Source organism: Lissotriton helveticus, chromosome 1_1 (assembly GCF_964261635.1).
Source record: "Lissotriton helveticus chromosome 1_1, aLisHel1.1, whole genome shotgun sequence".
NCBI lineage: Eukaryota > Metazoa > Chordata > Amphibia > Caudata > Salamandridae > Lissotriton > Lissotriton helveticus.
Window position 1 is genome coordinate 1881466362 of NC_136057.1, and position 16842 is coordinate 1881483203.

At 46.3% G+C, this 16842-nt stretch overlaps 1 protein-coding gene across 4 annotated transcripts in view; it reads right to left on the reverse strand.

The window, feature by feature from the left end:
* The window catches only part of ANKRD45 (ankyrin repeat domain 45), a 502291-nt gene that overhangs the window by 294552 nt on the left and 190897 nt on the right, over positions 1 to 16842 (reverse strand). For all 4 annotated transcript variants that reach the window (XM_078642319.1, XM_078642293.1, XM_078642311.1 and 1 more), the window contains 2 exons: positions 14826 to 14884; positions 10747 to 10812 (listed from right to left, as the gene is read on the reverse strand). In XM_078642319.1, coding sequence (XP_078498445.1) covers positions 10747 to 10812; positions 14826 to 14843 — 84 coding nt within the window. In that variant the 5' untranslated portion in view covers positions 14844 to 14884. The remainder of the gene's footprint in view (positions 1 to 10746; positions 10813 to 14825; positions 14885 to 16842) is intronic.

The window sequence follows — 16842 nt, forward strand, 5'->3', positions numbered from 1 at the left end:
ACCGGCGTTATGTCCGCCTTTGAGTCCGGTGGCCACAATTGGCCGCACTTTCATGTGTAAGGGCAGAGGGTATGTAGCGGCGCAGTACAGTCACGAAGAGTTGGAAGTACAGCAATAGAGTAGTGTCAGAATCACCGACAATCTTGGCTGAAGTGCACGTTTTTTAAATTGTAGATGTGAAAACAATGTTTGCAGTCAAGTGTACGTTGAATTATGGATGTGAGACCAATGTTTGCAGTGCAGTTTGGAAGTAAAGCAGTTAGAGTAATGTCAGTATCACCGACAAGCTTGGCTGAAGTGCACGTTTAAATTGTAGATGTGAAAACAAAGTTTGCAGTCAAGTGTACCTTGAATTATAGATGTGAGATCAATGTTTGCAGTGCAGTTAAATGTAGAATGAATAACCTTTTGGAGGACAGTCTGTAGAGGTGTAATAAACTTGGTGTGCAGCTCAATCCATGATTACAAGCAGGGAATACCAATGGGTTGCAATGGGTCGCAGTACAGTGTATGATCGTATGTGAAAGAAACTCGGAATACAGTGTCAAACTAATAAAAACAGGTAATACCAATGGTGTCTTTCCTTGCAGCTGATTGTCGCGTGTGGGTGATGGGCCATTCCTACGTTACAAGGTTGGAGCAGTGGGCGAGGCTCAAGAGATGGGATCTGAACCTAGCGAGGACGCAATTTCTATGGCTGGGTTTCCCGGGAATGAGATGGGGCCAGCTGAAGGGCAGATTGCAGAAATATATGGCAGAACGGGGCGGTCCTCCCAGCATTCTGATTATCCATCTAGGGGGAAATGACTTGGTAAAGGTGGGGAGGAAAGCTTTATTGGAGGCCATGCAGAAAGATGTAACGACAATCACTAACGAAGTGGGAACCACGGAAATTTTTTGGTCTGAGATTGTGCCCCGCAGGGCCTGGAAGGGAGCACGATCGGGAGTGGCGATAGAGCAGGGCCGGAAGAGGGTCAACAGGTCAATGCAGAAATTCCTGGAAAAGAGGGGATTGGGTTGCATTAGACATGCGCTGATACAGGACAAGATTGAGGGGTATTACGAAAGTGATGGAGTACATTTGTCGGGGTGGGGAATGGATGTTTTCCTACTGGACCTACTTGAAGCACTGTCGGCTGCAGGGTGTCGGTAGCTGGGTAGGTGGGGGGGCTCTGCCATCGACGGGGGCCTCTTTCAGAGCTGTGGCGGATTACAGGGCGATCTGGAAGCAGATGGACAGTAGGGGTACCTCTGCGGCAGAAGGATACAGTCTAAATACCTCTGCCCGGCACAGTAGGGTGCCCGAGCCAAGAACCTGGAGCCGAGGGGGTTCCAGCAGCGTCGGCGCCCCGTTAGTCCTTCGGGCGGTCGGGGGGCCTGAACCGACCGGGGGTGTGCCTCATCTTCCGCCCTGACAGGGGGGGCGGGAGTCTAACAAAATAAAGTGAATGTACTGCACCGTCTGAGCATCGGCTCGCCGTGCAAGATGGCTCCTTGGGCATGCGGGTCAGCGAGAGGCTGCCGCTTTGGATCGCCTGTAAGATGACCCACCTACCAGTACCTGTGTTGTACGAAATAAACCTGCACCACTGCTTTCCCACTAATATGTCTCATGGTTTTCTTGGTATGTAAGTTATGCATGCAGGGCGAAGTAAGCCTGATGGTGTGGGCACTATGCCGCTGGCACCACGACACGGAGGGGAGTATGGGGGGACAGCGCCCTAGTACCACCCAGCTGGCGAGCGCAGCCAGCAGCGCGCCCTCGTTGCCGCCCCCCCCGGACAACAGCCAATAGGGAGGGCTCATTGTGGACGGGGGAGGGCGTTTTCGCAACTATATCCTGGCCAGCAGCGTGGCTCGGCCTTCTCTTCCGCGTGGCTGCTCTGCGCTGTAACCCACCCTGAACCCTGACCCAGCTGCAGAGCGGTCGGCACTGTTGGATATTTTAATGATCATGTTTTATGTTGCAGGCGGAGTCACAGGGCGATCTGGAAGCAGATGGACAGTAGGGGTACCTCTGCGGCAGAAGGATACAGTCTAAATACCTCTGCCCGGCACAGTAGGGTGCCCGAGCCAAGAACCTGGAGCCGAGGGGGTTCCAGCAGCGTCGGCGCCCCGTTAGTCCTTCGGGCGGTCGGGGGGCCTGAACCGACCGGGGGTGTGCCTCATCTTCCGCCCTGACAGGGGGGGCGGGAGTCTAACAAAATAAAGTGAATGTACTGCACCGTCTGAGCATCGACTCGCCGTGCAAGATGGCTCCTTGGGCATGCGGGTCAGCGAGAGGCTGCCGCTTTGGATCGCCTGTAAGATGACCCACCTACCAGTACCTGTGTTGTACGAAATAAACCTGCACCACTGCTTTCCCACTAATATGTCTCATGGTTTTCTTGGTATGTAAGTTATGCATGCAGGGCGAAGTAAGCCTGATGGTGTGGGCACTATCACACGAGCCATTTGCTGGCATCTGGGCAACCACAGAACCAGAGATGTGAGCAATTCTATGCACCACCATTTACCCGCAAAAACCACAAACGAACTCGTCAGCCATTTTGTAACATAGTAAGTAAAAATGTATAAAGCGCTCGATTGCAGAGGCGTCTTGGCGCTAAAATAGCAGAGATATGATAAGGCCAGGAAAAGAGAATGTTACTGGGTGGGAGAAAGCCAGGCTTTCAACAAGGCCCGGAAATGTGCATGGGCCGATAAAGATCTAATATTGGCAGCTTATTTCATAGTTTAGGAGCAAGATGAGAGAGGCTTCTGCCACCCCATTTTACTTTCTTGATTAATGGGATCCTAACCAGTGCTTGCTTTGCTAATCTCAGGGAGCATCCTGGAGTGTACCATTGGAATAATTTACAATATTCTGTGGGTCCTCCTCCGTGTAAGGTTTTATGAATCAAGCATAATTCCTTAAATTCAATTCGCTCCTTGACTGGGAGCCAATGAAGTTTTCTGATGGTCCCCTTCGTATGACTATATTTAGGGAGATTCAGTAGGGTACGAGCAGCCACGTTCTGTAGGGATTGCAATTTGTTCAATTGTCTCTTATCCACCTCAAGATAAAGAGCATTGCAATAATCAATCCGAGATAGAACGAGTGCTATCACAACTGTTTTTCGCAGCTCCATCGGGAGAAACAGTAAAATCTTCCGCAAAATACTTAGAGTGAAATAGAAAATAGAAGTAACCTGGTGTATCTGCCCCATAAAGCTAGCTGGGTGTCAAACACCATTTATTTATTTATTTATATGCTTATTTCGCGCCTGAATCAGCCCCGAAGGGGTATCTCCGCGCGTAGCTTCTGAACAGGTATCATGGAACAACCAAGGACATGAGACTGCTGCGGTTGCAAGAGAGAACAATTAGTCTTGGGAAAAAAGGTATGTTTTTAACTTCCTTCTAAAGGTCAGATGGTTAGAGGTGTGCCTCAGCAATGGGGGCAGAGAATTCCAGAGCATCGGGCCTTTAAGTGAGATGGCCCGTCCTCCCTGTCTTGCTCTCGTCACCCTAGGAACCTGAAGCAGCATAGTGCTGCTGGAGCGTAAAACACGTCCTGGTAAGTAGGGGACAAATATGTCTCTTAGATATTGAGGGCCGGATCCGTAGATACATTTGTGCATTATACAACATACTTTGAAGTCAATGCGCTGTTTCACCGGTAGCCAGTGAAGAAAAGAGAGGAGAGGGCGTGAGGGAGTTCGGGGCAAAGCATTCAAAATGAGTCTCGCCGCGGTATTCAGTACCACCTGCAGCCTTCCCAGCTGTTCTTGGTTGGCAGAAATAAGAAGTCCATTGCAATAGTCCATCCGACCGATGACCAATGTTTGTACCAGCGTCTTCCTATGGATGTCAGGAAGGAAGGGGAATATGCGTCGAAGCAACCCTATCACTCGGAAACAAGTTCCCGTGACTTGATTGACGTGGTCTTTTAAGATCAATGCTTGATCTAGACGCACTCCCAGATTTTTTACAGTCTGCTTTGGTACCGGAACAGGTCCTAGCTCAGATGGCCACCAGTCGGGAGACCATAGCAGAGTGGCCCCTCCAAACAACATGACTTCAGTCTTAGTCACATTGCATTGGAGGAAGTTGTGGGCCATCCAATCTGCCACGGCTCGCATACCATTTTGAAAAGATTTTATGACCGTTGGTGTAAGGGTTTGGAAGGGAAACAGTAGCTGGGTGTCATCAGCATAGGAGATTGGGGTGAACCCATAGGATCTTATGATGTCAGCCAAGGGGGCCACGTATACGTTAAATAACGTAGGGCTCAAGCAAGAGCCCTGTGGCACACCCTTGGTAAGCTTCCTACAGATGGAATTGTAGGAGCCTAGTTTGACACCTTGTTGGCGGTCCGCAAGAAAGCTTTCTAACCATGCCATGGCAGCCCCTTTTATTCCCACCTCCCTCAACCGGCCGAGAAGGATGTCATGCGACACTGTGTCGAAGGCAGCAGACAAATCCAATAGCACCAGAATCACTGAGCTCCCCCCATCAAGTGACATCCTGATAGTATCAGTCACTGACAGGAGAGCTGACTCTGTGCTATGGTTGGGCCTAAAACCAGATTGAGAGTGGTCTAGGCCGCCTGCTGCCTCGATGTAGTTGGACAGGTGTGCGTTGACGTGTTTCTCGGCAAGCTTACCGAAGTAGGGTAGGAGGGAGATGGGTCGGAGGTTGGAAAGTTCCGACCATGGGAGAACAGCATTCTTGCGGATGGGGTTCACCACCGCTCTCTTCCACACAGTGGGCACGTTTCCCTTCTTTAGGGACTGATTTATTACCTCTTGAATATAGGGGCCCAGCAGGGGACTCAGGTTTCTCATTGTGGTCACAGTAACTGATGGAACAGGCATTATCTCCACATGCCTTGTGAGGGTGGTCTGGTTTCTTTTAACATTCCAGTGTTTTTTCTGTCTCTACAAGGAAGTGGCAATTATATCACATAGCTTTGACTGGGACATGGATGAGTTGAACTAGGAGGCATGAAGATTACCGATAAGTAATCGGGTCGTCAATGGGGTGCCAAGGGGCTGCTACTGTAATACATGTGCCTCCATATGACTCATGGAATTTTATGTATCGCATGCCTCGTAGTAATGGGCAGAGGACATAAACTTCCTGTGATATCATAAAAGGGCCTAAATATGTGTGACATCTGCTACCTCATGGCTTTTGGCAAACGTATCCTTGTTCGAGAAGGGGAGATCCAGGAAAGTGGACAAAACTCATTGCTTGCATATCTGTCCTTAATTGGTTGGAAAAGAAAATAGATAGATGTACAAAAGTGCTTTGCGATGACCTATGAGAAAAGGTTTCCAGTTTTCGTTTTTTCTGATTTTTTCGAAATAAATACAGATAGAATACAATCTATTTCCTGCTGGTATTTATTTTTAAAAGCGGAAAAATACAGAAAATTGTGTTTCTTGTGAGCAGATAGACACCATGGGTATTTAAAAACAAGATAAGATTCCCTTAAATACAGGCATATGTTAGCATGTATTTGTACATAATGCTAATATTTACTTCTCAGTGTAGTGTTTTGTGATATTTGGCTGCTTAATTTGCTAAAACGTGACATGCATCAAAGTATGAGTGCATGTTTATCAGTTAAATAAATGTGGAACTATACAATTTTATGACCTCATTAATTCTCCAAACATAAAAGAAATATGGATAAATAGCAATAGAATACCAAACAATAATATGAATAAATACAGGCGGAAATGTTAAAAAAATAAATAGCATAAAACCGGGAGCCCTAACTATGAGCAATCCCATCTCTTGGCTGTATCCACATTACCCCTTCCGATATGTGGAATACCACATATAAATCATAATAATAATAATGGCGTATAATACATCATCTTGGCATATCTTGTTTAAAAATCAAGTTTTTTCTTCTCTACTCATCATACATACATTACTTCCATAAACTTTACAAATGTATCCTCCAATCCTGGTGTTGTTCTGAAAGTGGCGATTCAGTGCAGTGGAAATGTAAATGTAAATGTAGTTGAGCTTATATAGCGCACAGCTACCCGCAGTGGGTTTCCCGGCGCTTGTTTAGGGAACCCTTCCTGGTATTCCCCTGTGAGATAGCAGGGTATCCACAAGGTGAAAGTCAGGCATCCCGCCGCGAGGGGCCGTTGTGGAGACTAAGCAAGCTATTGCCCAGAGTCGCAGAGTGTGAACCCGTGAGTCGAGGAGGCACCGGGCGAGAATTATCAAGTCCGTGGAATTTTTAGCCCAAGACCCGCCGAGGCGGGGAATTGAACCCTGGTCCAGGACCGATCTCAGCTTCCGGGTCTGCTGCCTCTAACCCCTGAGCCACACTTCTCCACGAAACAAATAAAGTTCTCTTTTCCCAGCCCTTCATTGCTAACAATCACCAAAAATAGGCATTCTAAAAATCTTGATTTGTTTGATGATATCATATGGGGGTTTGAGATTCATTGTGACATCATTCACTAAATGGCCTTTTTAATGTACATCCTTTGTGGTAAAATACTCGATGGAAATAAAAACAATTACAGCTGCACGACAGCATGTGCTCACCAGAGGGAGATCACCCCAAACAGATTTGCTGCAAAGCCACAACATGTTAGTGGAGCAATTCATCCTCAGGTTTGCTTCACAAACCTGAGGATGAATTGTATAGCACTGCAGTTGCATTTATATTGCGCTACAAACCATTGATGTGGTGTCGAATATCATTTGAAAACACGTAGCGCATGCCACTGTCGGGCAGTGCTTTGTATTATGTATATGTTTATTGTTTTAGTTACTTAAAACCATAAAAAAATCAGTAGAAACAGTAAAAAGGTATTAGGTTTTTTAAAGATAAAAAGGGCCCTTTATGGGCATGAGTGTTAGCCATGGCATGTAAAAGTCTGCAATAGGTGAAATAGTCATAATGCAGATTAAGATTAAAAAACTCTACGACATCCCGATCTTCCTTGGGCCATAATTCAGATGGATAAAGTGCAAAGTGCGAGTGTTCGTGTCCCCGAAGAAGGGACTTGGTGGAAGTGTAGAGTCACACCTTAAAACAGTCAGTTATCAGTTTTAGAACAGCAGTGGCAGGTTGGGGGGCGCAAGGCAGGAGTCGAGTAGGTCCTCAAGCAACCAGAGGTATTTGCCACACCTCGCTAGGGTTTGTCTGCCAATGTGGGAAAACATAGTGCTGATGCCTCCATGCATGAATGGGTGTCCTTTTTTAGGTGGCTTTAGAACGCCTAGGGGCATTGAGTGAGGGGCAACAGCACAGGAGGTGGAGCCATGATTCGAACACATGGTTGCATATTCTGTAAGCCCCCTCCTACCAAAATGGGGCCCATTGGTTGAAATCTGCCACTTTCAGGCCTAGCAGAGCATAAACAAGATATTACTGCCGACCAGTCGCTTTCGACTGTCTAAGTGGTATGGTTGAGGCTTCCCCGGTAAATAGGACTCATTCAAAGGGGATAAGATGGTTAAGGCCTTTGAAGATTGGGTCTCCAGCAGGTGTGAGGTTAATTTCAGCTGCCTGTTTATGACCCCTTTATGACCCTTTTCCAGGCTGTGTAGGGAATAAAATCTGATTTTAGTGCAGAGGCTTCGATTTCTAGTGATTTCACAGCTTTTTGAATTTGTCAGTAAAAGGATTCCCTGGGCTCTCGAACGTTTCTTTTAGGCGTGCTTTGAGAGTGTTTCTGGAGCTTTTAAAACAATTATATAGTATTTCAAGGTGTTGGCCTCGCAGGAGAGTGATTGTCTTGGTAGGCCCAGCCCTAGCAGTAGTCTTGCCCTGCATGTGTATTTGGGGAGTTGAAAAACTCGCTTGTAGGCCCAGCATGGGCTTGGTCTAGGCTCGCTGCACTTGCCTCTGGAAAGACCTGTTGCCATTAATGTAATGCTGGGAGAAGAGTGGCTTTCATGACCTCTAATATGGGGTCGGCTGAGGCGCTGTTGAGGTCTGGTTGAGACTGATCAAGCTGTATATTATGGCTCTGGCTTTCTTTTTCATTGCGGCTAGTTTGACCGACGGTCTGGAGTACTCACTGAACCATAGTATCAGACAATTGTACTTTGTTATTGTTTTGATAGATGCAGCTCCTGGGCTCCAGGTTAGGAATTTCTTTTTTCTGCGGTGAACAAAACTCAGGACTTTGGTTTTGTTCTGGTTGAATTTGAGAGAGTTGGAGTCATTATATTCCTCTAACCTGTTCAAGGCGCATTGGATTTCGGTTTGGGTGTGGTCCATAATGCCGATGTCATCAGCATATTGTTAGAATGTGTAGTTTTGAGTGGCTCAATTGGGGTGGGAGCATGCAGCTGCGCTCCAGGAAGACCCCAAGGTCAGCTGTGTAATGGTTAAAAGGGAGGGGGGCGAGAACGCACCCTTGCTTCAGGCCGTCGCTGGTAGCAATTTTTGAGGATACGGTGGAGGGGCCCGTTTTCATCAGCATCCATATGTTTGAGTACAGGGGGATGATAACTCCAAGCAGGGGCCGGGGTAGCCCCAAGCATTTAATTTTTTCCTGAGGGTGTAGCGGAATACTTTGTCGTCAACTGTGGAAGCAGCAGCGCAAAACCCAGTTTGGAAGTAAGGTAAGATGTTGTTTTCCACAACCAATTCCTCTAGCAATTTGAGAAGACACCGGGCGTAGACTGGGATCTGTGCTGCAGTGAAGGTTTGGTTGAAAATATGCTGACTTTAAGGCCGTAAGGGCCTGGGGCTCAATTCTTTTTTTATCTTTTTTAAGTATCTGCAAACCTGGGCAGGTATAGTGTAGACATTTGTCCCCCTGCTGAGAGCATCGCAGGTGCCTTAGGGATTATTGCTATATTGTGTTTTAACATGTCGCACCTAGGATTCTTTCGAAACCGCGTTCCTCCTTGTGCTTTTGGACTATCGAAGTTTGTTGATCTAGTTCCAGGAGTATGATGTGCTTTTAACATCTGATGTATTTTTATCCATTCCTGTTGTTCGTTGAGCTTCGTTGCTTCTCAGGTTAGTTTTTTTGAGCAGTTTGAATAAGTTGGCTACGTTTTTTCAAGAGAGTACAGTGGGATTTAGCTTGTGATAGTGAGTTTCCCTCCTTAGTGCTCTTCGAGCGTTGACAATGGCCCCATTGTGGGGCTTTCAGGGTGGATTCTTCGGGTGCTGATGTGAGGCACCAGGACATGTCAGGTGGTCTCCTAGCTTGAATATTAGATTAGTTCTCCTGGGGATTGTTGTTGAATTTCAAGGTTACATCTTTGAGCCATTTGCCCACCTTGGGGACGCCCGATGCTTGCCATTCGATTCTCCTGACTAAAGAGTGTGAGCCTTGGACCATAAGGATTGCCCCACTTCTTTAACGTTGGCTGCTGCTGGGGCTTGTAGGTCTAGTGTTGCAGTCAAGGTATTGTGGTCACTTTCATTGCGATTTCAAAACTCCAGTTAGACCAAATGGCATACCAGGGGGGCTGACAGGAAAATATAGTCTATGGTTGAGATACCCTGGAATGTGGTGAGGAGATGAATATGAGGGTCGTGTGACTCAGAGATTTGTTCCACTGAGCTTAGTTATAATTAGACAGTAGGGTATTTATTGTTTGGTGTACTCTGGTTTTGTGTACTGCATTGTTGATGCACCCCAGTCCCCTGATGCTAAAGTCACCCACTAACAAGATTTTAAATGAGGGGAACTCTAGCAGGAGATCTTCCAAGCTCTTAAAGAAGTGTTTGGTCGCTGCCAGTTTGTGTGTGTTTGTTACGTTGTGATAACAGTTTATTAAGAGTAGAGGGAAATCTTTTGTTTTATTTGAGATCAATGTGTTAGGAGGAGGCGAGGGAAAGTGATCCTTATGTAGAAAACTCCAATGAAGAAGCCCCATTGCACGTCCCTGGACGAACAGGAACCAACCCGTATGCCTTTTCTCCACAGACCTGGTGGGCAAGTCAGGAACCTAGTGTGGAGACCCCGGAAACACCTCCATTGTTAACTTCCCTTGGAACGGGGAAAGAGACATAGAGGAATTTAAAGGAGGTGGGTCCTTTAAAACCGAGAGGATTAAAGAGCTGACATCAGACGCCAGAGATTGATGGAGAGAAGCAGAAGCAGAAGCGTCGGAGGAAGAAGCACCCAGGAGGAAGGGAGAAGAAAACAACCCAAAGACGAAGGAGTATTCTGAAGTGGGTAAAGGGAGAGAAACTGCAATGGACCCTGAGGACCACCGAATCCGTCAAAAGCCTTGCCGCGCTTCCAGAGGAGCGTGGCTTCTGCAAGTACGGGAGCGTATCCTGGAAAAATATGGGAGGTGGGTAATTAAACAGGTAAAGGGAGTACAGCATGCGGTCGATCTGAATAAGAAATCTTACTGAACTACACTCTCAATCATATTGGGGCAGCAAAAAAGGCTTCCACACGTTTCTGGGGATTTCTTTGGTTTAACTTTTCTTCCTTCTTCCTGTGGGGCACCATTTTCCATTTTGGCATATTAATAGCCAGGGTAGATTACCAAAGAGTCACTTGGTTTAAAACTTCCTATTGATGGCGGCGGATAAAGCCGAAAACCTGTGGATGGAGAGGGGGAATCCTATTTCCCACTGAACTCGAGATATTACTTGGCCTTTCTATCTATCGATTACAAGATGGCATGAGATTCACTTTGGGTACTGGTGGTGGGTTTAGAGAGGACTTCCCTGTTATTGACCTACACCTCTTTGCCCTAAGAAAGGAGCAGTTGAGCAAACCCCACAATCCGTTCACTTACCTGTGGTGTCTCACTTTCTTCTGAGTGCTCAATTTCATCATCTGGTGGTCCCGGTAGTCCAAGCATCTGTAAAGGCAAGAAAGACAAGTGGAAAATGGAATTATGGGACTACTCTTCACGCAAGGACAATCATATAGTGTAATATATAATAAAGCATTGCCCACCTATAGCAAAACGCTTGTCACTGACTTTAATTAAGAGCCTGTTTACTTACACCCAGATATTAGGACAGCTTGCCAGGCTGTGATGTTTCAGTGGAAGGCTAGAGACCTGGGCCGGGAAGGCAAAGCCGGACCTGATGGGGGACCGGGTGGAACACCATCCAGGGGCGGGAAGCCCTCCCCCACCCCTATTTGCATAAGGGCTAGGAAAGGGGCGACCAGGATTGGTCCCCCTCGAATAATAATGGGCCCCCCATTCAGGGGGCGAGCAAGGTAGGGCAAGGCGGGGATAAGAGGGCCATCAGGCCACAAGGGAATCACAACCACCCCCCCTCGCCAAGGAGAGAGAAGAATCCCACCCACCTACACCAAAAGAACGCAGGTGTCGCAGTCTCACTGGTAAAGGCGAAGGGGAACAAACACGAGGAAGATAGTAAAAAGAGAAAACTTACAAAAAGGTTGATGGAAGGCTCTCACAGTGTCCTTGTGATACTCCTGCAGGACCCTTGGGATGCCTCACTGCGGGGTACCGAGGGAGAAAGATACAAGTACTCAGCCTTGGGAAAAAGGAGTAGATGCTCAAGTAAGGCCCTTGGGATGCCACACAGCAGGGACCACGGGAGCAGGGAGGGCCCACAGAAGGGTACAGGGCGAGGGGGACGGCACTTGTGGCCCGGGCAGGTCCAGAAGGATACCCTCCAAGTTGGTAGCAAGTTGAAGCCTTGACCTGTAAATCAGAGGCCCAGACAGGGTGTCCCTCCGCTCCCAGGAAATTGAGGAGGCTGGGTCCATACTGCGAGCTAAACAAGGGAAAAGACCAGTAAAATGCAAAGATGTAGCATGGACAATAAATGTACAGTTGATATAACCATGAAATTTGCAAATGGATAAACGTGATGTTGAATAAAACTGCGACCTTTTTAAGGCACCAAACGAACGTTGTCAGTGGTGATTTAAGGTAACAGGAACGCAGTTTAATTAGAGATGGGCAAGAAAGTAGAGGGGGGCAACTCTCCACCTGGAAGGGGTTGAAACCTGGTCCGGGAAGGCAAAGCCGGACCTGATGGGGGCCCGGGTGGAACACCATACAGGGGCGGGAAGTCCTCCCCCACCCCATTTGCTTAAGGGCTAGGAACTGGGCGACCAGGATTGGTACCCCTCAAACAATCATGGCCCCCCTAATCAGGGGGCAAGCAAGGTAGGGCAAGGGGGGGGATAAGAGGGCCAGCAGGCCACAATGGAATCACAACCACCCCCCCTCACCAAGGAGAGAGAATAATCCCACCCACCCACACCAAAAGAACGCTGGCGTCGCAGTTGCACTGGTAAAGGCGAAGGGGAACAAACACAAGGAAGATAGTAAAAAGAGAAAACTTACTAAAAGGTAGATGGAAGGCTCTCACAGGGTCCTTGGGATGCTGCACGGCAGGGGCACTGAGGGAGCCAAGGGGCGGAATGCCGCCATAGAAAGAGTAGATGTGATGTTCCTGCAGGAACCTTGGGATGCCTCACTGCGGAGTACCGAGGGAGAAAGATACAAGGACTCAGCCTCGGGAAAGATAGAGTAGATGCTCAAGTAAGGTCCTTGGGATGCCACACAGCAGGAACCCCCGGGAGCAGGGAGGCCCCACAGAAGGGTACAGGGCGAACAGAACGGCACTTGCGGCCCGGGCAGGTCCAGACGGACACCCTCCAAGTCGGTAGCAAGTTGAAGCCTTGACCCGTAAATCAGAGGCCCAAACAGGGTGTCCCTCCGCTCCCGGGAAATTGAGGAGGCTGGGTCCATACTGCGAGCTAAACAAGGGCAAAGACCAGTAAAATGCAAAGATGTAGCATGGATAATAAATGTACAGTTGATATAACCATGATGTTTGCAAATGTGTAAACGTGATGTTGAATAAAACTGCAACCTTTTAAGGCACCAAAAGCACGTTGTCAGTGGTGATTTAAGGTAACAGGAATGCAGTTTAATTAGCAACGGGCAAGAAAGTAGGGGGGTAGCAACTCTCCACCTGGAAGGGGTTTAGCTTTGATCTTACAGGAGTGCTTGATAAAAATTGAGAAGTCCCCTGACGGATGCCAAAATAAGTTGGACCGTTTTGCTGGTTGGAAGAGCTTGTAGTAGCAATATAGAACCAATGGAGTTAAAGCCCAGGTCTCCTGTAGGCAGATGATGTAGCTTTTGTTCAGGTAGGTCACCTCAGTTTTGCATGTGAGAATTGACCTGAGCCCTGCCACGTTCCAGGAAGTGATTGTCAGCCTGGAGCATGCCTGTGAGCGTGGGGGTAATTTTGAGGGTTCCGGCTAGGTAGTAAGGGTTAACTCACAGAGTGGCCTATGCGAGAGGCATTTTGTGTCGTCGCAATTGATCAGAATAATGCAGGTGCACAAAATATTTCCTAAGAGGCCACAGCCATCTTCTACCACTGGAACCACCCATTTCAACTACCCACTTCTACCACTGACACACCTCAAAGCTGAATGTAAAACATGAACTGAGTTGCGAGCAAGTCCACCCTCCTCAAGAAGGATTTGCAAGGTACTCCCCTAGAATAGTGTGAAAAAATAGTGTAAAATATTAAAGTAGGCATCTGTTTGGGTAGGAAAGGAGAGGCACAATTCTCGCCTGCTTCCAGATGATTTCTGGCCTATCCCAACAGACACTCCATTGACTCTGTCGTAAACAGTACATAATTTGTGGGTATTATTTGATAATAGTCTACAGTTAGCTATTCATCAGAATAATGCAGGTGCCCAAAATATTTCCTAAGAGGCCGCTTCCCTCTTCTACCACTGGAACCACCCATTTCAACTACCCATTTCTTCCCCTGGCACACCTCAAAGCTGGATGTAAAACATGAACTGAGTTGCGAGCAAGTCCACCCTCCTCAAGAAGGATATGCAAGGTACTCAACTAGAATAGTTTGAAAAAATAGTGTCAAATATTAAAGTAGGCATCTGTTTAGGTAGGAATGGAGAGGCACAATATCTCGCCCGCTTTTAGATGATTTCTGGCCTTTCCCAACAGACACTCCATTGACTCTGTCGAAAACAGTATGTAATTTGAGGGTATTATTTGATAACAGTCTACAGTTAAACTCACAAGTGAATAGAACAATTTGCACCTGCATGTCTCTGATTAGAGCCTTAAGGAAAATACTTCCGCTGCTGCCATCTTCTGCTAGGGCACAGGTGGTGAGGAGTGTCATACTGAGCAGCCTAGATTATTGTAATACTTTGCTACTTGAGGCGCCAATGTCTCTGATCAAAAAGCTGCAGATAATTCAAACAATTGCAGCTAAATTAGCATTAAAGAGACAGTGTAGATCCTATGCGTCTCTATCTCTGAAGGATCTCCACTGGCTACCAATTCTGCAGAGAATACAATTTAAATCACTCTGCATTGTTCATAAAGCAGTGCACAAAGTGGGACCTAGGCCACTGCAGAGCACATTCTCTTGGTACGTCCTAGCTAGAAAACTTCGTTTGTCCTTAGCTAAACGAGTGAGCACAACCAGATTTAAGAAAACCCAGATGGGAGGCAGATCTTTTGGATCTGCAGCCTTGCGTCTGTGGAACAAAATACCGATTGACCTCAGACAAACCGAGAATTTGTTGAATTTTAGAAAGAAGCTAAAAACATGGCTCTTTCCTAGGGACAACCGATGCTCAGTTGTAGCTGTAATTCTTTCCTCCTCGCATGACTGTAAATATTCATAGCATCTGTAGGGTAATCTCAGTGCCAGGATACCCTTTGGGTGACAGAGCTATATACAAATCCTACATACAATTCAATACAATATACAAATAGGTTGCATTGGTCCACTCACACCCGTGGCTACTGTTGCCATGGCACCAATGATGGCCACACTTTATCTAAGTATTAGGAAATCTTGCAGTGCTATTGCAGTGCTATACCTGCTCTCTCTCTTCCATTGTTACTGTCTGTTCACCGCTTCAGAGAAGCTTGCATTATCCTAAAAAAAAGCAGAGAAATTGGTGCAATACATTCCTTTTCTTATAGTAACAGTCAAGTCAAGTCAAGTCAAGTTTAACTTTATTCGGTTAGATTAAAACCATCAAAGTGCATAACACAGAGTAGTGTAATACAAAACAATGCATTAATACATATTTTGTTGGTCCAATTCTCAGAATACAGCACAGTATTTAAAAACCATCTTACGCACTCCTACCCAACACAATATTTCCTCAAGGATAGATAAATACATAGATATAAATCTACGTTAATCACATTTTTTTTTACTATTTACAAAATATACTATTAAAAAACACATGATATTAAATAAATAACTTAATTTAAAACATAATCCCATCTATGATACCATGAGCCTATTCCTAGACCTGATTGCGCCTATGATGTAGCTGGCAACCCCAAAACACACCACTGGTGATGCCAACATTTGTAGGTATGCTAGCGCTGGTCTAACTTTCTCAAAGTTTTGGCCTTTTAGGAGGGGGATGATACATCTCCTACGTAGCGAGACATAGAGCTCACAGAAAAATATCATGTGAAGAATGTTCTGTTCTGAGAATTTGTCACACGGACAAGGTCTTAACGAACCTTCTTTAAAAAAACCTTTAGGGAAGGCTAGTAGCCAGGGAACCATGCTGTGCTTAAATCTAATTAAAACAAACAAGTGATAAGACCTATTTATGTATGTTAAATATGGTTGCAACTGTCTACCTAAACTCAATGTGACAAAACTTCTCACTGTAGGTTTAACTAATTCCCTTTCCTCCCTAATCAGCATTGATCTATCCAAAAACTGCCGCTTCAGGTCTCTAATGGCTGGTTTACCCAGAGCTCTTGGGCTCAAAAATAGCTCAGGACAACCAAGAGAAGCCATCTGAGACTTGATGTAACGTACCCAAGGTATATCTAGACCCCTGTCTAGCAAAATGAAGTCTTGTATGATCAGCTGATTTAGGTTGGGTGACAGTTGGGCCCAAATTTTCAGCCAGCACATTATGGGGGCAACCGCGATCTGATCTGAAATGAAACCAGCTCCAAGATCCTCGTGAAAGTTAAAAACAGGGGTAGAGGCCGGAACCAACAGTCTTAGCACAGGCAGTGCTGCAGCAGACAGTTTTAGTACACCCGGTAACTTTTGCCATCCTGCTCCATTTATTGCAGCCTTTGCTTTGCATTTCTACAGAGTATTGTCTGTAATACTTACAGCTGGAGGGCAAAGGTCAATGGAACCTGGAGGAAACTGTGAGCAGCAGGACTCCCTGGAAAGGGCTCATATGCATTCAGTGTCTGAGCCTTTTTTTAAATATGTCGCTAAATAAGTCCCAGTCTTGTGGGGCCTACCAGCAATCACTGGCACAAATTAAGCACTGGTGCTAGATCACCATTTAATGGGCATTTAATGGCAGGAAGAGGTGCTGTAGTATAGAATGCTTACAGTTTACATGAATTTATTGCTATACTTTAATTTAGCATGTCTCTATAGAATTCACCCACTGGCAACAGGAGAGCAGCCTATTGTATGCACATAGCACAGTTAGGCAAGGCGGATACTCTATACAATCCACTCGGCACAAACCGGTGAGCAACCCATAGGCATCCACTGTATAGTAATGGCTGCCATGGAAGTGCAGTCACAGTATATGGTGTAGAGATTATGCAGCAATCACAGTGGAGCAACACAGCAGAATGCACTATTTACAGGCAACTAGGCTAAAGCTCTATTGCTGTGGTTCCCAAGATTTTGACACCTGAGGACCCCCAATGAGTCACTGCTGAAAGCTGGGGACCCCCAAGCAATTTGTACGAATTACATTTCAAACATTAAAACAGTCATTTGCAAAAAATACACAAACAAGTACACACCAAACATATACTTAAAGTACTAAAGATTTTATTATTTTATACTGAAAAAATATGAAAAATCAAAAAAAATGAATGGGA